Source organism: Taeniopygia guttata, chromosome 26 (genome assembly GCF_048771995.1).
Source record: "Taeniopygia guttata chromosome 26, bTaeGut7.mat, whole genome shotgun sequence".
Lineage (NCBI taxonomy): Eukaryota > Metazoa > Chordata > Aves > Passeriformes > Estrildidae > Taeniopygia > Taeniopygia guttata.
The window spans coordinates 2,547,942-2,574,925 of NC_133051.1; the positions used below are offsets into that span (position 1 = coordinate 2,547,942).

At 55.2% G+C, this 26,984-nt stretch overlaps 1 protein-coding gene across 10 annotated transcripts in view; it reads left to right on the forward strand.

The window, feature by feature from the left end:
* The window catches only part of ATP2B4 (ATPase plasma membrane Ca2+ transporting 4), a 75,810-nt gene that overhangs the window by 11,861 nt on the left and 36,965 nt on the right, over window positions 1–26,984 (forward strand). For 9 of the 10 annotated variants that reach the window (XM_041721385.2, XM_041721382.2, XM_041721383.2 and 6 more), the window contains exons 2-3: window positions 17,960–18,450; window positions 26,351–26,548. In XM_041721385.2, coding sequence (XP_041577319.1) covers window positions 18,255–18,450; window positions 26,351–26,548 — 394 coding nt within the window. In that variant the 5' untranslated portion in view covers window positions 17,960–18,254. Of the gene's footprint in view, window positions 1–11,061; window positions 11,084–17,959; window positions 18,451–26,350; window positions 26,549–26,984 lie in introns of those variants that run through there. The other variant, XM_072918949.1, reaches the window with a different exon arrangement.

Consider the following 26,984-nt stretch of genomic DNA (forward strand, 5'->3'; position numbering starts at 1 on the left):
ATCCCCCACGGTTCTGGACGACCCCAATCCAAGCTCCCACCCTGCATTCCCGCTCTCCTCGTTACTCCAGGAGCAAATCCCCCCTGCCCAGCCCCTGCCCGTGGTGGAAGGTGATGGAGAGGGTGAGGAAGGCCCCTGATCCTGCAGGGAAAATGCTGGGAAAGGGGAGAGGAGGCAGAGCCTTGGGAGCGGAGGGGATTCCGGCAGGGACAGCTGGGCTGGAGGGGAATCCTGGCATTTTTCCATTGGGATGGGGAGCGGGAATCACACCCTGAGCCACGGCTGTGTGTGTGTCCGTGCTGGGTGCTGGTGTCCGGGGAATCCTCCCTGTGTTCCCGGGATCTTTCACTGTATTCCCATGGATCCTTTGCTGTATCCCATGCATCCCTCACTCTGTTCTGGGATTCCAGGCTGTATTCCCAGGATTCCTCTCTGTATCCCATGGATTCCTTGCTGTATTCCCCTGAATCCCTCACTATATTCCCACAGATCCCTTGCTGTATCCCTGTGGATCCCTTGCTGTATTCCTGGGATCCCTCATTGTGTTCCCACAGATCCCTCGCTGTATTCCCATGGATCCCTCACTGTATCCCGTGGATCCCTCATTGTATCCCACAGTTCCCTCACTATATTCCTGGGATTCCTTGCTGTATTCCCAGGATCTCTCACTGTATTCCCACAGATCCCTTGCTGTATTCCCACAGATCCCTCGCTGTATTCCCACAGATCCCTCACTGCATCCCACAGATCCTTCACTTTATCCCACAGATCCCTCCCTGTATTCCTGTGGATCCCTCCCTGTATCCCACAGATCCCTCACTTTATCCCACAGATCCCTCACTGTATCCCACAGATCCCTCACTGCATCCCACAGATCCCTCCCTGTATTCCCACAGATCCCTCACTATATTCCCACAGATCTCTCCCTGTATCCCACAGATCCCTCACTTTATCCCACAGATCCCTCACTGTATCCCACAGATCCCTCGCTGTATCCCACAGATCCCTCACTGTATTCCCACAGATCTCCCTGTATCCCACAGATCCCTCACTGTATTCCCACAGATCCCTCCCTGTATTCCGGGATCCCTCAATTTATCCCACAGATCCCTCACTGTATCCCACAGATCCCTCGCTGTATCCCACAGATCCCTCACTGCATCCCACAGATCCCTCACTGCATCCCACAAATCCCTCCCTGTATCCCGCAGATCCCTCACTGCATCCCACAGATCCCTCGCTGTATCCCGCAGATCCCTCACTGTATTCCCGCAGATCCCTCGCTGTATTCCCGGGATCCCTCTCTCCGTTGGCTCCGCGCCTCCCGGTGCCAGCTGGGTGCCAGCTGGGTGCCCCTAACACCAGGATTTCCCCACTAATCTGGGCCCTATCGCTGCCAAAGCCGCAATTATCCCGGGATTAGCGCTGCCGCCTCGGGCCCCACGCGGGGCCGGGCCAGCACACGGGGCCGGGGGCCACCGTCACCTCCGCTGACCCCAGAGCTGCTGTCCCTCCTGGCTGGGGGCTGGGCACAGCTTTTGGGGTTTTTTGGGTGTTATTTGGGGTCTGTCCGTGCTCCCGTTGTGTCTGAGCCAAGCAAGGCCGTGTTGGGTTTGGAGCTCCCTGGGATAACGGGAGGTTTCCTGCCCGGGGAATGGGATGAGCTTTAAGGTCTCTTTCATCTCTTCCATCCCGAACCGTGGTGGGATTCCATCCCAGCGTCGGTGCAGGTTGTGGGTTTTTTGGGTTAGCTGGGATTTATGGCACATTTATGGCAAAAAATGCCTGGTTTTGGGGCCGTGCAGCAGGGCTGGAAGGCCCCAATCCCTCCTGGCAGGGATGTCTGTCCCAGGGGAGGGATAGCCCAGTTTATGGAGGGATATCCCAGTTTGTGGAGGGATATCCCAGTTTATGGAGGGATATCCCAGTTTGCAGAGGGATATCCCAGTTTGCCAGAGGGATATCCCAGTTTGCCAAAGGAATATCCCAGTTTGCTGCAGGGATATCCCAGTTTGCAGAGGGATATCCCAGTTTGCTGCAGGGATATCCCAGTTTGCAGAGGGATATCCCAGTTTATGGAGGGATATCCCAGTTTGTGGAGGGATATCCCAGTTTATGGAGGGATATCCCAGTTTGCAGAGGGATATCCCAGTTTGCTGCAGGGATATCCCAGTTTATGGAGGGATATCCCAGTTTGCCAGAGGGATATCCCAGTTTGCTGCAGGGATATCCCAGTTTATGGAGGGATATCCCAGTTTGCCGGAGGGATATCCCAGTTTACTGCAGGGATATCCCAGTTTGCCAGAGGGATATCCCAGTTTATGGAGGGATATCCCAGTTTGCAGAGGGTTGGGAACGTCAGGGCTGGGAATGACTGACAGGGTTGGGAATGTCAGGGTTGGGAATGTCAGGATTTGGAATGTCAGGATTGGAAATGACTGACAGGGTTGGGAATGTCAGGGCTGGGAATGATTGACAGGGCTGGGAATGACTGACAGGGCTGGGAATGTCAGGATTGGGAGTAACAGGGCTGGAAACGATTGACAGGTCTGGGAATGACACAGTTTGGAATGTCAGGGCTGGGAATGTCAGGGTTGGGAATGTCAGGGCTGGGAATGACACCCCACACTCCATGGCTGCGGGTCAGGGTGACTGCGGGGTGGCAACAGGACAAGGTGCAATCTTAGGGAGCAAAGAGCCCCGTCCAGTTGGAATCCTCACCCATGATGGTGATGATGATGATGGTTGTGGTGGTGGTGGTGCCTCTCCCCAAACTCATTTAATCAATCAGCACTTAATTAAAGCCTGCTCACGGGTTTTAATTGCTGTGACTCCCCCTGGAACCGGGAATGCCGTCCTTGCTCTGGCTTAGGGCAGTGCCTGGCGCTGGTGGAGCTCAGCTCCAGCAAAGCGCCTCTGGAAAGCACATCCAGGCTTTTTCCAAGGGTTTTTCCATCCCTCTGGACGCGGGAAGACAGACAGTTCCCCCAAAACACTGATGGGGTCCAGCTGGGCCCGGCTGAGAGCCTGTGGGTGCCCAGGATGGGTGCCCGGGGTGGGTGCCCGGGGTGGTGCCCCTTCCCTGCCGCCCACCCTGGATCCCTCCCGGTGCCTCCAGGCATTTCCCACCCCCATTTCCATCCCTCCCGCCCGCCCAGATTCCCGTTCAGATTGATTTCATTTCTTTTCCAGGCCCATTCCTGCTTCTTTGCCCAGATCCTCGCTGCTCCCACCTCGGGGGGACGGGGAAGGAAGAGCCTGGGTGGCTGTGCCCCCTCCCAGCTCATTCCCAGTTAATTCCCAGTTTATTCCCAGTTTATTCCCAGCTCATTCCCACCTCATTCCCAGTTTAATCCCACATCATTCCCAGTTTATTCCCAGTTTATTCTCAGTTTATTCCCAGTTTATTCCCAGCTCATTCCCAGCCCATTCCCAGCTCATTCCCAGCTCATTCCCAGTTTATTCCCATCTCATTCCCACGTCATTCCCAGTTTATTCCCAGTTTGTTCCCAGCTCATTCCCAGCTCATTCCCAGCTCATTCTCAGTTTATTCCCAGCTCATTCCCAGTTAATTCCCAGTTTATTCCCACCTCATTCCCTGCTCATTCCCAGCCCATTCCCAGCTCATTCCCAGTTTATCCCCAGCTCATTCCCAGCTCATTCCAAATTTATTCCCAGCTCATCCCAGCTACTTCCCACCTCATTCCCAGTTCATTCCCAGTTTATCCCCAGCTCATTCCCAGCTCATTCCCAGTTTATTCCCAGCTCATTCCCTGTTTATTCCCAGCTCATTCCCACCTCATTCCCAGTGTATTCCCACCTCATTCCCAGTTTATTCCCAGCTCATTCCCACCTCATTCCCAGTTTATTCCCACCTCATTCCCACCTCATTCCCAGTTTATTCCCACCTCATTCCCACCTCATTCCCAGTTTATTCCCAGCTCATTCCCACCTCATTCCCAGTTTATTCCCACCTCATTCCCACCTCATTCCCAGTTTATTCCCAGCTCATTCCCAGTTTATTCCCAGCTCATTCCCAGTTTATTCCCACCTCATTCCCACCTCATTCCCAGTTTATTCCCACCTCATTCCCACCTCATTCCCAGTTTATTCCCAGCTCATTCCCACCTCATTCCCAGTTTATTCCCACCTCATTCCCACCTCATTCCCAGTTTATTCCCAGCTCATTCCCACCTCATTCCCAGTTTATTCCCACCTCATTCCCACCTCATTCCCAGTTTATTCCCAGCTCATTCCCAGTTTATTCCCAGCTCATTCCCAGTTTATTCCCAGCTCATTCCCACATCATTCCCGGTTTATTCCCAGCTCATTCCCAGTTTATTCCCAGCTCATTCCCAGCTCATTCCCAGTTTACTCCCAGCTCATTCCCAGCTCCGAGGAACTTTCCCTATTTCTTGCCCTGCCCCTCCCCATGCTCTCCTGGCCCATCTGGCTCTCCCTTCCTATTTCTCCATATTTTCCAAGCTCTGATTTGCCTCTCCCGCCTAGTTTTTTTTCCCTATTTTTTTTTTTTTTCGATTTCCACACCACCACCGCATTCCTTTTTTTTTTATTTATTATTTTTCTCTCTTTTTCCCCCCTTGCTGGGCGAGGGTCTGCATTTTAAGGATTTTAAAGGATTTTTAAGGATTTTCTCCCGGGTAAATATCGCCTTCCCTGCTCGCCTGGCTCCCTTTAATTAGACTTCTTACTGCATGGAACAGTTCGCAGTTATATATGGAAAACATCCCACACTTTCCCAGGAGCGGGGCATGTTGGGAAGGGAAACGGGAGCAGCTCTTCCCTGGGAGCCGCGTGTGTTTTTCCTATCGCTTTTCCCGACTTTATTTTTTTAACCCTTTTGCGGCAGCGAAAAGCGCTCCCGGCCTTTTTAAATTTTTTTTTTTAATTTATTTATTTAATTTTTTTCGTACTCCTCTCCCATCCCTCGTTGCTGGTTGGTCCCTTAGAAAATCGGCGCTGGGCTCGGGTTTTTGGTGGTTTTTTTTGGTTTTTTTTTTCTTTTTGTGGTTTTTTTTTGGGGTTTTTTTGTTTTGTCTTTTTTTTTTCCTTGGTGGGGATTTGTTTTTTTGTTTGTTTGGTTTATTTGGGTTTTTTTTTGTTTTGCTTTTTTTTATTTTTTGGGTGGTTTTTTAGTTTTTTTGTTTGGTTGGTTTATTTGGTTTTTTTGGTGATTTTTGGTTTGGTTTTTTTTTCTGTTTGTTTGGTTGTTTTTGGTTTTTATTTGTTTTTTGTTTTACTTTTCTATTTTTGGGGTTTTTTTGGGGTTTTTTTTGTTTGGTTTATTTGATTTTTTGGAGGTTTTTGGGTTTTTTGGTTTTTTTTTGTTTTATTTTTTTATTTAGTTTTTTGCGCTTTTTGAGTTTATTTTTGTTTTGTTTGGTTTATTTGGTTTTTTTATTTTGCTTGTTTGTTTTGTTTATTTGGTGTTTTTTTTTTTTTTTTTTGATTTTTTGTTTGGGTTTTTTTTGGGGTTTTTTTGTTTGTTATTTTTTGTGGGTTTTTTCTGGGTTTTTTTTTTTTGTTTTTTTTTTTTTTGTTTGTTTGGGGGTTTTTTTTTTTGTATTTTTGGGGTTTTTTTGGGTTTTTTTGATGGGAAAACACATATTTAGTGCTGGAGGAGTGCAGAGAAAGTGATCCCAGCTAGGCGGGCTGGCAGGAGTTACGGGGTGGCCGGCAGGGCTGTGATCCAGAGCGGGAATTCTCGGCGCTGGGACACCCGTCCCGCCTGACGTGGTGGCAGTGGCAGGAGGGGCATCGCTGTCCCCAGCCCTTCCCCGTGTCCCCAGGGCTGCTGCCACCCTCGGCATCCTCCTGCTGGAATTGTCACCCTACAGCACATCTGGAATCGTTGGGGTTCTCCTACAGCACATCTGGAATCGTTGGCAATCCCCTCCTGCCAAATTTGGCGACCCCCCAAATTCCCCTGTGCTGTCCCACCAGCTCCCCCTCTCCTGCCTCAGTTTCCTCAGAGGCATTTTTGGGAGGAATTTCTGCCTTTTTTTTATTTTTTTTTTATTTTCCCTGCGGGATTCTTCACGGAGCAGGGAAGAGGAAGCTCCCGGCGGTGACAAGGTGAGCCACCAGGTGCCCCAGGGTGTCCCGGGCACCCCAAAAAACCCACGGGCTGCCCCTCTCCTCCTCCTGCCTTCCCGGAGCAGCTGATGCTTCCCCCGGCTGCTGCTGCTGGAGGAAGTGACGGGCCCTATTTTCAGCCCCCAGGGATTTTCGGGGTAGGAATCCCCTGTCCCTGTGTAATCCTGCTAAAAATACCGGGCCTGTGTCCTCCTGTCCTGCCCGGTGGCTCTGCTGTCCCCCCAAGTGTTGTTTTGCCTCTCGGACTGCGCCGTGCTCTGGGTTTGGATGGAATTTAAGCTGATTTTTTAAATTCTGTGCTTTCCAAAGGGAAGTGGGAAGGTGGGAGTCAATTTGGGGGATCTCAGGTGTGTGGGGTGATGAGCTGGACACCGACTGCTCCTGGGCTGCCCCGTCCCACGAGAGAGATGGGGATGGCAGGAGCATCCCTGCCCTGGGCTGGGATACACCAGGCTCAGCCCCATCTCCTGCCAAAACCCCGCCGTCCATCCTGAGATGCAAAAACCCAAAAATCCTGCTTGGGGCTGTGCCCAGGAACGGCTCTGGGGCAGAGGGCTCCGGGCTCCTCCCTCCTGCTCGGACACTGCCCCAGCCTTCCCCTGGCCTCTCCTGCCCCTCAGGGACCTCCCAGGACAGTGACAGTGATTTTTAAGGCGCTTGTAAAGATACTGGAGTCTGTTCAAGATATGTGTGGCTTATGATTTTTCATCCTACCCTGCATCTAGTTCCAGTAGTATGTTCTGGGGGTTTATTAGTAATTGTTAGAGGAGGAGCAGGCGTTGAGGTTTTTCAGCCTCTCCTTTCCTTCTTCTCTTTTGAATCTGTTATGTCACTTTTTGAGGATATTCAGTTTCCCCTGAATGCTAAAGAGTCCGTCTTTCTGGTATTTATTCTGCAGCATCTCCCTGCCCAGGGGATCCCCATCCTGCCAGGATTCCCGGTGTCACCTCACTGCTGGCCAGGTGTGCCAGCAGCTGGCAGGGTCCAGGTGGCTCTGACAGGGCTGGGAGTGGCCACTGCTCCGTGTCCATCCTGGGGGTGCTGCCAGAGCAGCAGCCTAACCCTAACCCTAACCCCTAACCCTAACCCTAACCCCTAACCCCTAACCCCTAACCCCTAACCCCTAACCCTAACCCCTAACCCCTAACCCTAACCCTGCCAGAGCAGCCCCAGGACCTGCTTTGCTGCCTCGTTGTTATCCTCCGCTCCTGCTCCACAATTCCAAGCTGCCCAAATCCCAAACCTCGGCTTTGGAATCAGCGCTAAGCCGAGCCCAGCATGGGTCTGGAGGGGGCAGCAGGGTGGGAGCTGCTGCCCTGGACACGTCCCTGCAGCAGATCTGCCCGGAGGGAAGGGAAGAGAGCAGAGAAGGGGCACCTGCTGCGTGCCAGCTGCTGCCACATCACCCCGTGGTGGCTTCTCGGTGAAGAACCCGTTTCCTGGTGCCAGGTGGGATGGAGGAGTGGGCAAAACCTCAATGCCAATCCTCCCAATCCTGCCACTGTCCCCTCCAGGGACCGGGTGAATTTGGGGGAGAGGGGGACAGATGCAGGGCAAAGAGCAAGGCAGCCCAACTCCCTACATGAGGGCTGCTGCATAGAATCACGGAATTGTTGGGGTTGGAAAAGATCTTTAAGGCTGTCAGGTGCAATCCTTAAGCCAGTAGTGCCAAACCCAGCACTACACCGTGTCCCTAAACACCACATCAACACGTCTTTTGAAATCCTCTGGATGTTACAGGCAGGTGAATCACGGAATTGTTGGGGTTGAAATCACGGAATTGTTGGGGTTGGAAAAGATCTTTAAGGTTGTCAGGTGCAATCCTTAAGCCAGCAGTGCCAAACCCAGCACTACACCGTGTCCCTAAGCACCAGATCAACATGTTTTTTGAACTCCTCTGGATGTTACAGGCAGGTGAAAGCCGCGTTCTGTGATTTCGGTGGTGGTGATTTAGAGGATCCCAAACCAAAACCACGTTGGTGTTAAAAGCGCTGAGGCTGCTCGGGAGGCGGCAGAGGGGCTGTTCCCAGGGGGATGCTGTGCCCCTGCAGAGGGTGAGCCCTGCAGGTGTTTTTGCTGCAGGAGAAGCTGCTTTGCTCCCCATCCTCCTGCATTCCTGCACCGGGGCCTCGTTACCTTCTAAAGCGCGAGAGAATAATGAGAGGAGCGGCGCTGATTTAGTGCAGGCGCCGCCAGAGAAAAATACCAAGGCCTTAGATGGAAACATTCCCCCTGACAGCTCGCCTGGAGGCTCCCTGCTTTTCTTTTACTTCCACCCCCCCTGGAATTCCTGGGCTGCTGCACCCTGAGGCTCGGGGAAGCCCCGATTCAGATTCCTGACCCCCGGCACCGCCAGCTGCGCCCGCTGGCTTTGGCACGTGGATGTGACACTTTTGGAAGCCTGGACAGCACGAGCTGTCACAGCCCCTGGTGGCAGCAGGCTCAGAGCTGGGGGGTTTGGGGCTCAGGGTTGTGTTTAGGGGCTGAGGGGTGCGGATTTTGGGGCTCAGGGCAGCGGGATTTGGGGAGCCACGTCATGGATGGCATCCGTGCCAAGGCTGTGCCCAGCGTTCCGCCTCCAGCCTCTTCCCTGCCCTTTTGCGGGAGTTAATTGCTGCCTTGGGCACGCCAAAACCCAGCAGTTTTCCAACGTCAATTAGCAGGAGGCAAAATAGGAGCAAAATGGGAGCCAGGGCAGCTGGAATGAGCGGGGCGGTGGCGGCCGCGTGAGTCCCCTGCAGGGTGGCGGCAGGGACATTCGTTTTGGGGAATGTCACCTCCTCCTGCCTTTTCCTTCTGCTTTCCCTGTGACCTTGGCCCTGCTGCCATCCCTCCTGTGGGTCCCCCAGCCTGGCAGGAGGAAGGAGAGGAGGAGGAGGGTGATGTGACACAGGCAGGGATGGGACAACGCTCTGCTGGCATCCCCACCCGCGGTGTCACCGGTGTGGGGACGAGGATCTGCGGCCAAGGGGGTGACAGCTGGTTTGGGGACAGGCCCCCAGCCTTGTGCCCTGCACGTGGCAGCCCCGTGGCTGGCACCGGGAATTGTGTGCTTGGCACAGCCGTGTGGGAGGAAAAGCTGCGGGGTTGGCACCGGGGGTGACGGTGACACCGCGGGGACAGCGTGTGCCACCCTGAGCCCACGGGAGCCGTGGCGTGTCCCCTTCCTCGTCCCCAACACGATGTCGTGGACAGGGAGGAGTGTGTGAGTCGGGAATTGTCACTCATGGGAGATGGGAATTGTCACTTGCAGGACACGGGAATTGTCACTCGAGGGAGTCGGAAATTGTCACTTGCAGGAGACGGGAATTGTCACTCACGGGAGATGGGAATTGTCACTTGCAGGACATGGGAATTGTCACTCGTGGGAGATGGGAATTGTCACTTGCAGGAGACAGGAATTGTCACACATGGGAGACGGGAATTGTCACTCGTGGGAGATGGGAATTGTCACTTGCAGGAGACAGGAATTGTCACTTGCAGGACACGGGAATTGTCACTTGCAGGACACGGGAATTGTCACTCACGGGAGATGGGAATTGTCGCTCGAGGGAGTCGGGACTTGTCACTTGCAGGAGTCAGGAATTGTCACTTTCAGGAGTCGGGAATTGTCACTCATGGGAGACGGGAATTGTCACTTGCAGCAGACGGGGGAATTGTCACTTGCAGGAGACGGGGAATTGTCACTTGCAGGACACGGGAATTGTCACTCACGGGAGTCGGGGATTGTCACTTGCAGGAGTCAGGAATTGTCACTTGCAGGAGATGGGAATTGTCACTTGCAGGACACAGGAATTGTCACTCGTGGGAGATGGGAATGGTCACTTGCAGGAGACGGGAATTGTCACTTGCAGGAGATGGGAATTGTCACTCACGGGAGATGGGAATTGTCACTAGCAGAAGTCGGGAATTGTCACTTGCAGGAGTCAGGAATTGTCACTTTCAGGAGTCGGGAATTGTCACTTGCAGGAGTCGGGAATTGTCACTCGAGGGAGTCGGAAATTGTCACTCACGGGAGTTGGGAATTGTCACTCACGGGAGTTGGGAATTGTCACTTGCAGGACACGGGAATTGTCACTTGCAGGAGACAGGAATTGTCACTCACGGGAGACAGGAATTGTCACTTGCAGGACACGGGAATTGTCACTTGCAGGAGACAGGAATTGTCACTTGCAGGAGTCAGGAATTGTCACTCATGGGAGACGGGGGAATTGTCACTTGCAGGACACGGGAATTGTCACTTGCAGGAGACAGGAATTGTCACTCACGGGAGTCGGGAATTGTCACTTGCAGGAGACAGGAGTTGTCACTCGTGGGGACCCACGGGGACGAGGGGAACCTGCCCTGCCCAGGAGCAGCCCCAGGGGCCGGATCCCCGCAGGATCCCCCGTGCCGGGTCTGGCTCTGGAGTGTCCCCAAGGTGTGGCGGGGGTGTCGCTGCGGGGTGCGGGTGGCCCCCCCGGGCAGGGCAGTGTCGCTGTCCCCACCCCTGGCGGAGGAAGCGGATGCTGCTGCGGGAGGAGGGGACATCCCGCGGGTGCCACAGGTGGCTGTCCCCGAGTGCCACCGCTTCTGCTTTCGGCACCGGCGTGACCGAGGGGAGGGCACAAGGTCCCTGAGCGTCCTGGGGTCTGTCCGGTGTCACAGCCTGGCTTTGTCCCGTGGCACCAGGATGGTGGTTCCCCCACCGTGAGCTTCTTGCCACCCTGCCCGTCCTCCCCGAGGGTGACAATCCCGGCTGGGATGTCCCCTGCCCCTTTCAGCCAGCCCTGAGCGTGAGGTTGGTCCCTCTGCTCCCCCCGAGGTGACAGCCCGGCGGTGTCCCCGGTGCCCGGCGGTGTCCCCGGTGCCCGGCGGTGTCCCCGGCGCCGCAGGGGTTAAGCGGGGAAGGCTTCCCGTGCCAGGGGTGGTGCTGGGAACGGGCAGGAGCGGGAGCGGAGCGCTGCCATCTGCACATTGCGATTTGGTGAGTGTGCAGGGGAGGGGCGCCCAGCGCTGCCGGGGCCCCCCCGCTGCCCTCGGGCTCCGGGGGGACGCTGGGGACCCCCTGAAATCCCCCCGTGAAATCCCCCTGAAACCCCCCCGTGAAATCCCTCTGAAACCCCCCCGTGAAATCCCCCCTGAAACCCCCCCTGAAATCCCCCTGAAATCCCCCTGAAATCCCCCCTGAAATCCTCCTGAAACCCCCCCGTGAAATCCCCCGTGAAATCCCCCCGTGAAATCCCCCTGAAACCCCCCCGTGAAATCCTCCTGAAATCCCCCCGTGACATCCCCCTGAAATCCCCCCGTGAAATCCCCCCTGAAACCTCCCCTGAAATCCCCCTGAAATCCCCCCAGAACTCCCCCTGAAATCCCCCCTGAATTTCCCTGAAATCCCCCCGAAATCCCCCCTGTGACATACCCCACCAGCCGGGCTGGGTGCCACCCGCTCCACGTGGCCGTGTCCTGGTGGGACAGGGACCTGCCGCAGGCCCTGTCCCCAAAGCTGTCACCTCCGCCCTGCTTTGCCCCCTCCCACGGTGCCCTCCCTGTCCCCAAAGCTGTCACCTCAGCCCCGCTGTGCCCTCCCTGTCCCCAAGGCTGTCACCCCTCTCCCGATGCCCTCCCTGTCCCCAAAGCTGTCACCTCAGCCCCGCAGTGCCCTTTCTGTCCCCAAAGCTGTCACCTCCACCCCGCTGTGCCCTCCCTGTCCCCAAGGCTGTCACCTCAGCCCCGCAGTGCCCTCCCTGTCCCCAAGGCTGTCACCTCAGCCCCACTGTGCCCTCCCTGTCCCCAAGGCTGTCACCTCTGCCCTGCTGTGCCCTCTTTGTCCCCAAGGCTGTCACCCCTCTCCTGGTGCCCTCCCTGTCCCCAAGGCTGTCACCCCTCTCCTGATGCCCTCCCTGTCCCCAAGGCTGTCACCTGTTGGCGTGGGGCAGGATGGCTGTGCCCAGGTGCCAGTGCAGAGCCCAGTCCCCCATTCCCGCTGGGAAGGTGCCTCCCCTGCCTCTGGGGGGCTGCAGGGGGGTCTCGTCCCCTCCCCAACCCCCCCATGGTGATGGCAGCACCCCACGGGTCTCTCCCGGTGATTCCTCCTTGGATTCAGCCATTCCAGAGGATTTTCACCTCCCTGTGGCCTCTCCAGGGGCAGCAAAGGTGCTCCAAGGCCGTTTTTTCTCCTTTAATTGGCAACTTTGGCTCGTGGGGTCTGTCTGTCCATCTGGAGACTATCCCTGTCCATGCAGCCTCTCTCATCCCACTGCGGATTCAGCTTCAGATTCCCAATGAGAAAAAAAATCTCAAACCCGAGCCAAGGAAGGGGAATTTTGGGGGAGTTGATTTTTATATATTTTTTTTTCTTTTTATTATTTTTTTTCCCTTCCTCCCCACTTGGCAACATAAACAGCATCCTTGACAGCTTTACATCGAGTTTGCCATGGCAACCTCCGGCAGCCAAGTGTTCCCAACACCCCGTTCCCAAACTGGGAGAGGAGATGGACCCTGGTGGGTGCTGCTGAGAGGGGCAGAATGTAGGGCTGGGATCCAGGTGCTTGGGGAAAGGTGATCCCACCTTGATCCACCTGATCCGAGCTGGAATTTGTGCTCTGGGCGGGGAATGTGGTGGCTGGTGATGCTTTTCCTTGGCCTGCTGGTGGGAGATGTCCCAGCTGGGGCATGGATTTCATCCTCCTTGGTGGATCAATGGAAAAACCTCCTGTGCTTGGGCAGGGATTGCTCTGGTGGGAGGATCTGATCTGATGTCCTGAGGCAGGAGGATCCCTGTCCTCACCCAGGGACCCAACCACGGCTGCTGGTGGCACATGCCAGGCTATGGTGCCACCAGCACGGCAGCAGGGCCACCCATGCCGTGGCTGAAGTTGCCACTTGTGGCACGTCCAGCTGATTAATTTTTCCTCGTCGCTTTTCGAGCACTTTGCGGTCTCCGAGGGTAAATCCAGCAGGTCCTGGGGCTGGGGTGGGCACGGGCCAGGCTGGGGCAGTGGCCCTGGCTGCGGGCACTGTCCCTGGCAGGACGGAGGTGCCGTGGCTGCCGTTTATTATTCCGGGCAGGTTCAGCTGCAGCACCGGCTCAGCCGCTCCTCGCCAGCTCCTCCTGCCTGGAGCCCGCTCGCTCCTTCCTCCTCTCACACCCTGCTCCTTCCTCCCCTCACACTCCTCTCCTTCGTCCCCTCACACCCTACTCCTTCCTTCCCTTACACTCTTCTACTTCATCCCCTCAGACTCCTCTCCTTCCTCCCCTCACACCCCACTGCTTTGTCCCCTCACACCCTGCTCCTTTTCCCCCTCACACTCCTCTCCTTCCTCCCCTCAAATCCTCTCCTTCATCCCCTCACACCCTGCTCCTTCCTCCCCTCACATCCACTCCTTCATCCCCTCACATCCACTCCTTCATCCCCTCACATCCACTCCTTCATCCCCTCACAGTCCTCTCCTTCCTCCCCTCAAATCCTCTCCTTCCTCCCCTCACACCCCGCTTCTTCATCCCCTCACACTCCTCTCCTTCCTCCCCTCAAATCCTCTCCTTCCTCCCCTCACACTCCTCTTCCTTGTCCCCTCACACTCCTCTCCCACCTGGGCCGTGTTCATCCCTCAGGGAGCGCTTGTTCCTCTCCAGGGCCTGGGGCTCTGGGAATGGATTCCCGGAGTGAAGGACAGAACCTGCTGGAGTCCCTGGGGGCTCCTCGGAGCGATGATGGCTCTGATCCGGGTGGATCCTTCCCAGCTCGGAGCCGAGCTGGTGGGATGGGGCAGGTTTGGGAATGGGGCTGTGATCCCAAAAGGGCTGGGGAAGGATGCTCAGAGCCATCCCACACCTCGGTCCCAGGCTGGGATTGCAGGGTGGGACACAGGGATGGTGCTGGGTCCCTCCTTTCCCCCAGGACAGAGCGAATTCCAGGCTGGAGTCTGACTGTGGGACACAGGGATGGTGCTGGGTCCCTCCTTTCCTCCCAGGACAGAGCAAATTCCAGGCTGGAATCTCACAGTGTGACCCATGGATGGTGCTGGGTCCCTCCTTTCCCCCCAGAACAGAGCAAATTCCAGGCTGGAATCTGACTGTGGGACACAGGGATGGTGTTGGGTCCCTCCTTTCCCCCCAGGACAGAGCGAATTCCAGGCTGGAATCTGACTGTGGGACACAGGGATGGTGCTGGGTCCCTCCTTTCCCCCCAGGACAGAGCAAATTCCAGGCTGGAATCCCGCAGTGGGACACAGGGATGGTGCTGATCGCTGCCCCCTGAGCTCTGTCAGGGGTAATTAAGGGCTAGGCCGTTACAGTATTAATTAACTGTCTCCCTCTTAACCTCTGAGCGCTCCTCAGACAGCGCCGGTTGCTATGAAAGAGGAGGAAATGAGCGTGGTGGGGTGGGGGAATTAGCGTTTTTTCTCTTAATCAGCAGGAGCCTGCTTAATTGGGCCTGCCACCTCCTGCTTCCCGCTGCTGGGAGCTGCTGCCTGGCAGGGATGGATGAGCTCAGCTCCACGAGGAGCCGTGGGATAACGGGGCTGGGGATGGGCAGGGATCCATCCCTGCTGGATGGGGCAGCAGCAAGGCTCTGGGTGTCCCGGGAGCTGCAGTGTCCCATCCGTGTGTCCCCATCTGTGTGTCCCACCCCTGTGTCTTTCCATCCCTGAGTCCCATCCCTGTTCTCTTCATCCCTGTGTCCCATCCCTGTGTCCCATCCCCGTGTCCAATCCCTGTGTCCCCATCCCAGTGTCCCCATCCCTGTGTCCCCATCCCAGTGTCCTGTATCCCATCCCTGTGTCTCATCCCCGTGTCCCATCCCTGTTCTCCCCATCCCTGTGTCCCATCCGTGTCCCATCCCTGTTCTCCCCATCCCTGTGTCCCATTCCTGTGTCCCATCCCCATTTCCCCATCCCCATGTCTCATCCCTGTGTCTCATCCCTGTGTCCCCATCCGAGTGTCTCCATCCCCGTGTCCCCCATCCCCATGTCCCATCCCCGTGTCCCCATCCCTGTGTCCCATCCCCGTGTCCCCATCCCCGTGTCCCATCCCCGTGTCCCATCCCTGTGTCCCCATCCCTGTGTCCCCATCCCAGTGTCCTGTATCCCATCCCTGTGTCCCATCCCTGTGTCCCATCCCTGTTCTCCCCATCCCAGTGTCCCCATCCCTGTGTCCCATTCCTGTGTCCCATCCCCATTTCCCCATCCCCATGTCCCAATCCCCGTGTCCCAATCCCTGTTCCCCCCATCCTGCCGTGCTCCCCGCTCCCTTCAGCTGGGGCACAGGTCCCTCCCGAGGTGGGGACACTCTGCCGAGGTGGGGACACTGACGGTGTCACCGCTGTCCCCGAGGTTCGGTTGGTGCCTGTGGTGCCCTGATAACGCCGGGAGCTGCCCTGGGGGTGCTGCTGGCGGGATAAGGAGGGCCAGGCAGGGAGGGTTCGGTTCTCAGGGCTGCCCCAGAGATGGAAAAGCCCCTGGGGCTGGAATTGGGGCAGCTCTGGGGCTGGAATTGGGGCAGTTTGGGACGGCCCTGGGGCTGGAATTGGGGCAGTTTGGGACGGCCCTGGGGCTGGAATTGGGGCAGTTTGGGACAGATCTGGGGCTGGAATTGGGGCAGTTTGGGACGGCCCTGGGGCTGGAATTGGGGCAGTTTGGGATGGAGCAGTTTGGGACGGCTCTGGGGCTGGAATTGGGGCAGTTTGGGACAGATCTGGGGCTGGAATTGGGGCAGCTCTGGGGCTGGAATTGGGGCAGTTTGGGATGGAGCAGTTTGGGACAGCTCTGGGGTTGGAATTGGGGCAGTTTGGGACAGATCTGGGGCTGGAATTGGGGCAGCTTGGGACAGATCTGGGGCTGGAATTGTGGCAGTTTGGGATGGCCGTGCAGCTGGAATTGGGGCATTTTGGGATGGAGCAGTTTGGGATGGCCCTGGGGCTGGAATTGGGGCAGTTTGGGATGGAGCAGCTTGGGACAAATCTGGGGCTGGAATTGGGGCAGTTTGGGACAGCTCTGGGGCTGGAATTGGGGAAGTTTGGGACAGCGCTGGGGCTGGAATTGTGGCAGCTTGGGATGTCCCTGGGGCTGGAATTGGGGCAGTTTGGGACAGCTCTGGGGCTGGAATTGGGGCAGTTTGGGACAGCCCTGGGGCTGGAATTGGGGCAGTTTGGGATGGAGCAGTTTGGGAAAGATCTGGGGCTGGAATTGGGGCAGTTTGGGACAGATCTGGGGCTGGAATTGGGGCAGTTTGGGATGGAGCAGTTTGGGACGGCCCTGGGGCTGGAACTGGGGCAGTTTGGGATGGCCCTGGCTCTGGAATTGGGGCAGTCTGGGGCAGCCCTGTGCTGATTTGGTGCCTCTCTGTGGGGTTTGTGAGGGCTGGTGCTTCCCGTGTGTTCTGGGATCAGCCGTGGACTTTCTCCTCCCTCCTCCCTCCTGTCCCTCCCCAGGCTGCTCTGCCACCCCTGGGCCCCGTCTGGGGCGGATGCTGCTTGTTCTTTATTTATTTTGCCCTCAGAAAGATTTTATTTTCTCTCCATGAGAGCCTCTCCTCGCAGCCTTTTTGCCTCTGGAGTGCCGGGAGCTTCCCTGGAGCTTGGGAACACAGCTAACCCTGGCTGACAAAAAGCCCTTTTCGCCTCTGGCCTGTGCTGTTCCCGCCATGTCCCTGTTTGTCCCTAGAACTCTGAAATGCCAGCAGGAAATCCCAGCCCCCCAAATCCCTGAGGAATGGGGGAGCTGCGGGATGCTCGTGGTCCTTGCCTGGCTTGGTTGAAGGGTTTTTGGGGCTTGCTGTGGGGTTGTGACTTGGGTGGCAGCTCTTGGGGACACTGAGAGCCACTCGCTGTCCTCAGGGAGCCACCTCAGAACAGGAAAAACCTCGATTTCCGACAAAATCCCAGTTTTGGGTGGCTTTTCTGCCACTTCCCTCTTCTCTTTTGTGGTCCCTATTGCATCTCCCATCTGATGTATAGCCCATGGGGTGATGCAACCCCTTTCCTATGGATACTGGGATATTGGGGTTGTGGGATTTTTGGACATTGTGATATTGGGATATCAGGAATTTGGGATATTGGGACATTGAGATAATGGGAATTTGAGATATTGGGGCATTGGGATATTTGGATATTGCCTATCGGGATTTTTGGAATTTGGGATATTGGGACATTGGGATATCGGGATTTTGGGATATTTGGATATTGAGAATTTGGGATATTGGGACATTGAGATATTGGGAATTTGGGATGTTGGGGCATTGGGATATCGGGATATTTGGATATTGGGATATCGGAAATTTGGGATATTGGGACATTGGGATATTGGGATTTGGGGATATTTGGATATTGGGATATTTGGACATTGTGATTTTGGGATATTGGGATATCGGGAATTTGGGATATTGGGACATTGAGATATTGGGATTTTGGGAATTTGGCATATTGGGACATTGGGATATTTTGATATTGGGATATTTGGACATTGTGATTATGGGATATTGGGATCATTCCCTACCTGCCAGCAGGGCGGGGAGCAATGCTCCAGCCCCCACGTCCTGCCCAGGGGAGGAAGCAGCTGTTTCCCACTGCCGAGGGGTATTTTTAACCCAAAATCGACGGGAGGGTTTGTCTGGGCTGAAAGCGAAGAACCACCTGGGCTCCTTTTCCTGCCCGGCCCCGCAGCTGCGGCTTTCCCCTGCTCCACACCCCGAGCTCAACTTCTCACCCAGGAATTCCTGCCCAAACCACGCTGACACCGCATTCTCCCTAAAAATCCCCACCTTGGGGCAGCACCGCTCCCTTGTCCCTCCCCATGGGGCGCCTCGCTCCTTCCCAAGCCCTCCTAACGCCGATATTTTTGTTTCCCACGGTTGTTTTCGCAGCTCCAGTTGCTGTGGTATCCAGGGAGCCCTCCTCCTCCTCCTCCTCCTCCTCCTCCTCCCGCTGCAGGAGCTGCACGCCGGGCGTTGCTAAGGTCGCCTCCGCGGTAACATGCACATCCTGTTTACACCTTCATCCCGACAAGTTGGGCTCGGATAGAGCCGCCCGTTCCCCCCGGGAAGCCCCCAGGGAAGGAGCCACACGGAGCATCCCCCCACCGGAGCCGCCGGAGCCGCCGGAGCCGCGAGCCAGGCCGCCCCAGGAGCGCCGCGCCGGTGGCGCCGGAGCCGCGACAAGATGACCAACAACGTGGCCGACCACCACCCCGGGAACTCGGTGGCCGAGGGCAACCATGAGGGGGACTTTGGGTGCTCCTTGGTGGAGCTCAGGAACCTCATGGAGCTGAGGAGCGCCGAGGCCGTGGCCCGGCTCAACGACTCCTATGGCGGCGTCCAGAACGTCTGCAAGAGGTTGAAGACGTCGCCGGTTGAAGGTGAGTGGCCCTGCCGTGGGCTGGGGTTGTCACCTGTGGGGTTGTCACCTCTAGGATGGAGACACATGGAGGTGATGTCCAAGGGTGGTGGTTCCCATGGTCTGGGATTATCACCTCTGGGGTTGTCACCTCCAGGATGGAGACACATGGAGGTGACACCTGAGGATGGTGGCTCGCAGGGTCTGGGGTTGTCACCTCTGGTGTTGTCAGCTCCAGGATGAATCCACATGGAGGTGATGTCCAAGGGTGGTGGCTGCCAAGGTCTGGGGTTGTCACCTCTAGGATCGTCAGCTCTGGGGTTGTCACCTCTGGAATGGAGCCATGTGAAGGTGACACTCAAGGGTGGTGGCTCCCATGATCTGGGATTGTCACCTCTGGGGTTGTCACCTCCAGGATGGAGACACATGGAGGTGATGTCCGAGGGTGGTGGCTCCCACGGTCTGGGGTTGTCACCTTTGGGATTGTCAGCTCCAGGATGGAGACACATGGAGGTGACACTTGAGGATGGTGGCTCGCAGGGTCTGGGGTTGTCACCTCTGGGGTTGTCACCTCCAGGATGGAGACACATGGAGGTGATGTCCAAGGGTGGTGGCTGCCAAGGTCTGGGGTTGTCACCTCTAGGATCGTCAGCTCTGGGGTTGTCACCTCCAGGATGGAGCTGTGAGAAGGTGACACCCGAGGGTGGTGGCTTCCATAGTTTGGGGTTGTCACCTCCAGGACGGAGCCAGATGGAGGGGACATCCAAGGGTGGTGGCTCCCAGGTCTGGGATTATCACCTCTGGGGTTGTCACCTCTGGTGTTGTCAGCTCCAGGATGAATCCACATGGAGGTGATGTCCAAGGGTGGTGGCTTCCATGGCTTGGGGTTGTCATCTCCAGGATGGAGCCAGATGATGGCATCCAAGGGTGGTGGCTCCCAAGGTCTGAGATTATCACCTCTGGGGTTGTCACCTCCAGGATGGAGACACATGGAGGTGATGTCCAAGGGTGGTGACTGCCACGGTCTGGGGTTGTCATCTCCAGGATAGAGCCATGTGAAGGTGACACTTGAGGGTGGTGGCTGCCATGGTCTGGGGTTGTCATCTCTGGAGTGGAGCCATGTGAAGGTGATGTCCGAGGGTGGTGGCTCTGGTGGCTGTTTTGTGGCCTCGGGGTGTCACTTTTGGGATGGAACCACACGAATGTGACGCCCGATGGTGTCTCCAGTGACTGTCCCATGGTCTGGGGTTGTCACTTCTGGGATGGTCAGAGATGTGGGATGGGGTGAGGAGCTGCTCCCCACACCCAGCTGCCTCTCCAGCTGTTCCCTGTTCAGTCCTTCACAGAGTTCCGGGGTGGGAGGGGAGGTGTAAAGGTTGGAGGGCGCTGGCGAGGTGGCCGGGTGCTACCTGCAGCTGTTGGTGGCACTTTGAGTGAGGGACAGGGACAGCGCGTCCCCAGAGGGGGTGGGGGATGCACCCAGGGGTGGGGAGGTGGGCCCAGGTCCCTCCTGGTCTGAGGACGCTCCAAGGAAAACCTGGGCAGCACAGCTGGGGTGGTGGCAGTGTCACCTGGGGTGGTGGCAGTGTCACCTGGGGTGGTGGCAGTGTCACCTGGGGTCACCTCTGGGAGGACCTCAGGGTGGCACCTCTGCCCTCACGGGCTGGGATGGCTTTTGGGGTCCCCTTAGCAGTGAGGCTGGGGGTGCAGGGGGCACAGAGCCCCTGATTCCAGCTCCGAGGGGTTTCCTGGAGCTGTGGGATGGGAACTGAGTCCTAAAGCTGTGGGATGGGGACTTGGCTGTGACAATCTGTGGGATGGGAACTGAGCCCTGGAGCTGTGGGGTGGGGGCTCAGCCCTAAAACTGTGAGATGGGGACTTGGCTGTGACAATCTGGGGTGGGGACTGAGCCCTGGAGCTGCGGGATGGGGGCTCAGCCCTAAAGCTGTGGGATGGGGACTTGGCTGTGACAATCTGTGGAATGGGAACTGAACCCTAAAGGTGTAGGATGGGGACTCAGCTGTGGCAATATGGGATGGGGGCTCAGCCCTAAAGCTGTGGGATGGGGAATCAGCCCTGGAGCTGTGGGATGGGGACTGGGATAGCATCCTCTGGAGCTGTGGGATGGGGACACAGCCCTAAAGCTGTGGGATGGGGACTTGGCTGTGACAATCCGGGATGGGGACTGAGCCCTGGAGCTGTGGGATGGGGGCTCAGCCCTAAAGCTGTGGGATGGGGACTTGGCTGTGATAATCCGGGATGGGGACTCAGCTGTGACAATCTGTGGGGTGGGGACTGAGCCCTGTAGCTGTGGGGTGGGGACTTGGCTGTGACAATCTGTGGGGTGGGGACTGAGCCCTGTAGCTGTGGGATGGGGACTCAGCTGTGACAATCTGTGGGGTGGGGACTGAGCCCTGTAGCTGTGGGATGGGGACTCAGCTCTGACAATCTGTGGGATATTTTTAGTGCTGCAAGTGGGGGGTTTGCAGCTTTCCAGCTGTGAGCGGGACCGGGAAGGAGAGACAATATCGGGATGTGGTTTGAGAAGGGGGGGAAATCCCGGTGGAAATACGAAGCTCAGGTCACAAACAATGTGCTGGGCCTTGCCAAAGTGGGATCACGCTGCTTTGGGGCGGGAGGAGAGGCAGGAGGAGAACCCAAAAGGCTCTTCTAGGGGTGGTGAAGGGTTCGGTGCCACCCTGGCACGTCCCTGCCATGGAGCTGAGCTGTCCCAAATCCCGCTGAGCCCAGAGAGCAAAGAAAGGTTCTCTCCTCCAAATCCTCAGGGATTTTTGGCAAGAGCAAAACCCCGAGGGAACCTGTGGCACCTCTGAGTGGGGTCAGCTTGGTGTCCCTTGTTCCCAGATGTTTGTCCCCATCCCCATTCTCGTTGTCCCTCTCCTGGTCACCCTGCTGGGGTGGCACAGGGCCAGCCCAGGGTGTCCTGCCAGCACTCCTGTCCCGCTGTAGGATCCTTTAGGATCCTGTTCTGGAGTGCTTTGATCCCACCTGGATCCCACCTGAGCCTCGGTGCCACCCTGTGCTGCAGGACTGGCTGTCCCCTCTCCAGCCTGGCACTGTCCTCGTGGGCAAACACTGACCACGGTCCCCAGTGAGGGGTCCCCGGTGTCACTTTGGGGTCTGCTGGTTCTGGCAGCTCCAGGAGACCCCAAACCCTCAGGGCTGCTCCAGAAGCGGCTTTGGGGTGGCTTTGGGGTGCCACGGGTGTCCCCTGGGTGCCCGGTGCCAGCACAGCCACCCTGACTCACCCAGGGCTGCCACCCCCGGCCCCATTCCTGCGGGGGGGCTCCTCGTGCCACCCCACAGCCGCTGTCCCCAGGCAGAGCAGGGGCTGGTGACAGCTCCCTGCTGTCACCTGTGGCCTCCACCCAAAATTTCTGCCCCGTTTCTGTGCCAATCCTGACCCCAGAGTGGCCCCATGGGTGCCACCTGCCCAGGGCTGCTGCTTTTTGTCACCTTCTAATCTGTCCCCCACACCCTGCAGTGGCATGTGGGTGGCACGTGCTCTTTGTCACCCTCCCTGTGCCAGCACAGAGCCACCAAACCCCCCCAGTTCCCCAAGGAGGGTGGGGGACCGCCCTGGGATCATTCCCATGGGTGGGATCTGCTTTGGGATCTGCGACCTGTGGGACCATCCCGTGTCCCTGTGTGTCCCCACGTGTGTCCCCACGTGTGTCCCCACGGCTCGGTGGCCATGAGCCGCATTTTCCACCCTCTGTCGGGAATGGAGGCTGGGACATGCCGGGATCCTGCTCAGCCTCCTCGTCACGGCTGGGTGGGGACAGCCCGGCGTCTGTGCCAGCTGCCAGCTGTCCCCTCCCTGCAGCTGGGCTGGGGCGGGAGGGGATCGGTCCTGCTTCGGGGACACCGGGCGGGCACAGGGGGTGTCCCCAGGGTGACAGGGACTGGCAGAGGGGTGTCCTGACATGGGGCTGGCAGGGGTCTCCCCCCAAAGTGACACAGAGCTGGCAGGGAAGTGTCCCCTGGAATGACACAGACCTGTCCCCATGGTGGCACAAGGTAGGCAGGGAGGTCTCCCCCCAGTGTGACACGGAGCTGGCAGGGAAGTGTCCTACAGAGTGACACGGGGCTGGCAAGGAGGTGTCCCCAGGGTGACACAGGGCTGGCAGGGGGGTGTCCCCCAGAGTGACACGGGGCTGGCAGGGGGGTCTCCCCCCAATGTGACACGGAGCTGGCAGGGAGGTGTCCTACAGAGTGCCACGGCGCTGGCAGGGAGGTGTCCCCAAAGTGACACCGGGCTGGCAGAAGGGTGTCCCCCAGAGTGACACAAAGCTGGCAGGGGGGTGTCCTACAGAGTGACACAGGGCTGGCAGGAGTGTGTCCTCACAGTGACACGGCGCTGGCAGTGAGTGTCCCCCCAAAGTGACACAGAGCTGGCATGGGGGTGTCCCCAAAGTGACACAGAGCTGGCAGGGAGGTGTCCTACAGAGTGACACGGGGCTGGCATGGGAGGTGTCCCCAAAGTGACACAGAGCTGGCAGGAGAGTGTCCCCAAAGTGACATGGGGCTGGCAGGGAAGTGTCCCCTGGAATGACACAGAGCTGTCCCCATGGTGACACAAGGTAGGCAGGGAGGTCTCCCCCCAATGTGACACGGAGCTGGCAGTGAGTGTCCCCCCAAAGTGACACAGAACTGGCAGGGAGGTGTCCCCCAGAGTGACAGGGGGCTGGCATGGGGGTGTCCCCAAAGTGACACGGCGCTGGCAGGGAGTGTCCCCCCAAAGTGACACAGAACTGGCAGGGAGGTGTCCTACAGAGTGACACAGAGCTGGCAGGGAGGTGTCCCCAAAGTGACATGGGGCTGGCAGGGAGGGGTCCCCAGAGTGACACAGAGCTGGCAGGAAGGTGTCCCCCAGAGTGACACGGGGGTGTCGGGAAGGGCATCCCCTGGTGTGACACGGAGCTGGGAGGAGGGTGTCCCCCGGTGTGACACAGGGCTGGCAGGGGAGTGTCCCATACAGTGACACAGGGCTGGCAGGGAAGTGTCCCCTGGAACGACACGGAGCTGTCCCCCGAGTGCGAGGCCGGGTCCCCTGTCACTGCCAGGCTGCTCCAGGCACCACCGGGATGTGCCCAGGGCCACCAGGGCCATTATCCCCGGAGCATCCCGGGCCCTGGCAGCGCCTGGGGACATCTTAAGGTGGAGCAGGACGGGAGTGGGGGTGTCCCTTAAGGCGGTGCTGGGCAGGGGGGGCTGCTCTGTCTGGGGACACAGCCGTGTCACACTGCCACTGTCACCATCGCTGGCTCACGGCCTGGTGCCCCCTCAGCATTTATGGCTTTATTAGGGGTGGCTGTGTCACACTGCCACTGTCACCATCATTGCCACTGTGGTGTCCTGGTGCCCCCTCAGCCTTTGTGGCTTTATTAGGGGTGGCTGTGTCCCACTGCCACTGTCCCCTCCTGGGACCCCCCACAACATTTATGGCTTTATTAAGGGTGGCTGTGTCCCACTGCCACTGTCACCCACTGCTGCCTGGTGGGACCCTGTCACCATTTATGGCTTTATTAGGGGTGGCTGTGTCACACTGCCACTGTCACCCCTGCCTGGTGGGACCCTGTCATCATTTATGGCTTTATTAGGGGTGGCCCTGTCACTTTGCCACTGTCACCATCACTACCTCATGTCCTGGTGCCCCCTCAGCCCTTGTGGCTTTATTTGGGGTGTCTGTGTCCCACTCCCACTGTCACCCCTGGCTGGTGGGACCCCATGAGCATTTATGGCTTTATTAGAGGTGGCCCTGTCACTTTGTCACCCACTGCTCCATCCCAAAACCCCGCTGGCATTTATGGCTGTATTAGAGGTGCCACCTTGCCACGGCCGCCCAGCGCTGCCCGCAGCGCTCAGGAGGGGCTCAGGCCCCCTTTCATTCCCCGTTTTTCACCGTTTTCCCCCATTTTTCCCCATTTTCCCCCATTTTTCCCCATTTTTCCCCATCCCCTCTCCCAGCTCCGTGTCCTGCTCCCTCCCTGTCTCCCCAGCAGCACCAGCTGCTTAACCAGATTTGCCCAGATTTGCCCAGAATTGCCCAAATTTGCCCAGATTTGCCCAGATTTACTCAGATTTGCCCATATTTGCCCAGATTTGCCCAGATGTACCCAGATTTACCCAGATTTGCCCAGAATTGCCCAGATTTGCCCAGATTTACCCAGATTTTCCCAGATTTACCCAGAATTGCCCAGATTTACCCAGATTTACCCAGATTTGCCCAGATTTACCCAGATTTGCCCAGAATTACCCAGATTTACCCAGATTTACCCAGATTTGCCCAGATTTGCCCAGATTTACTCAGAATTGCCCAGATTTGCCCAGAATTACCCAGAATTGCCCAGATTTATGGCTCATTTGATGTAAAAAATGCCACCGCTGCCAGCTGGCAGCACCTGGGCACTCGCCAGGCTGCAGCCTGATATTTGTTTGTTTGTTTATATTTTGCTTTATTTCGTTATTTATTTGTTCATTGTTTGGTTTATTTATAGTTTGATTGATTTGTTTATATTTTTATATATTTCTATTTTATCTTCTCATGTATTATTTATTTATTTAATTAATTCCTTTGTTTATAATTTATTTATGTATGTTTTGCTTATTTATTCATACTTTATGGTTTATATTTTATTTATTATTTATTTATATTTTATTTGTTTATGCTTTATACTTTGTTTAATTTATTTGTTTATACTTATTTTATATATATTTTAATTTTTATTCTGTTTGTTTATTTATACTTTATATTTATTTAAATTTATATAATTTTAGTTATTTGTTTATATTTTATTTATATTTTAATTCTCTATTTACTTTATTTACATGTTTATATGCTTATTTATAATTTATTCTTATATGTTATTTATTTGTTTGTACTTTATTCATATTTACTTTTTATTTGATTATATTTATTTATAATGTATTTTTATTTATTTATTTATTTGTTTATATTTATTTCTATTTTATTTGCTCATACTTTATTTGTATGTTTATATTTTTATTTCACTTATTTGTATTTATAAATTATTTTTATTTAGTATATTTATTTGTTAATACTTTATATGTTTATATTTTACTTAGTTTATTTATAGTTATCAATAATTTTATTTGTTTTTATTTGTTTATGCTTTATTTATATGTTTATATTTATTTAATTTATTTATATTTATCCATAACTTATTTCTATTTACTTTATTTATTTGTTTATACTTTATTGGTATATTTATATTTTTATTTAGTTTATCTATAGTTATCTAAAATTTATTTTATTTAGTTTATTTGTTTGTTTATAAATTATTATTTATATTATATTTTATTATATTATAGTATAGTATAGTGTATTATAGTATATTTATATTATATTATATTATAATATAGTATAGTATAGTATAGTATAGTGTATTATAGTATATTTATATTATATTATAATGTAGTATAGTGTATTATAGTATATTTATATTATATTATATTATATTATATTATATTATTATATATTATTATATTATATTATATTATATTATATTATATTATATTATACTATATTATATTATATTATTTATTTTAAATATATTTGAAATATCTATTTTATATATTTATATATATAATACATATAATATAATATATTATAGTATATGTATTATATATATAAATATATAAAATGTATACAAAAATAAATTTTTATATATATATATTTAAATATAAATATAAATATATGATATAATATGTATATAATATTTTATTTATTTATTTATTTATTTATTTATTTATTTATTTATTTGCCCCTTGGCTCCCCACTGCCAGCAGCACCCGGGACGGGCCGGGAGCTGCTCCAGGATGACTTCCACAGGGACGAGGGTGGGCTTTGCCCTCATCCCTGCCTTCCCACCCTGCAGGCCTGTCCGGGAACCCCACGGACCTGGAGAAGCGGCGCCAGGTCTTCGGCCAGAACTTCATCCCCCCGAAGAAGGCCAAGACGTTCCTGCAGCTGGTGTGGGAAGCGCTGCAGGACGTGACGCTCATCATCCTGGAGATCGCCGCCATCATCTCCCTGGGGCTCTCCTTCTACCACCCCCCGGGCGGGGACAACGAGCGTGAGTCCGGGATGGGCTCCGGGATCGGCCCCTTCCCCGGGGAATGGGGTTTGGGATGGGCTCTGGAATCGGCCCCTTCCCTGGGGGGACAAGGATTTGGGATGGGCGCTCCGGGATTGGCCCCTTCCCCGGGGAACGGGGGTTTGGGATGGGCACTCCAGGATCTGCCCCTTCCCTGGGGAATGGGGCTTTGGGATGGAGGTGTTGGGATGTGCCCCATTCCCTGGAGGAGCAGGGATCTGGGATGGGCTCCGGGATCGGCAGTGTGTGGGGTTATCCCACAGGAATTCTCTCGGGCAGTGTGTGGGGTTATCCCACGGGAATTCTCTTGGGCACTATGTATGGTTATCCCGGGCAGTATTTCGGGTTATCCCATGCAGTGATTGGGGATATGCCAGGCAGTTCATGGAGTTATCCCAGGAATGTGTGGGGTTAT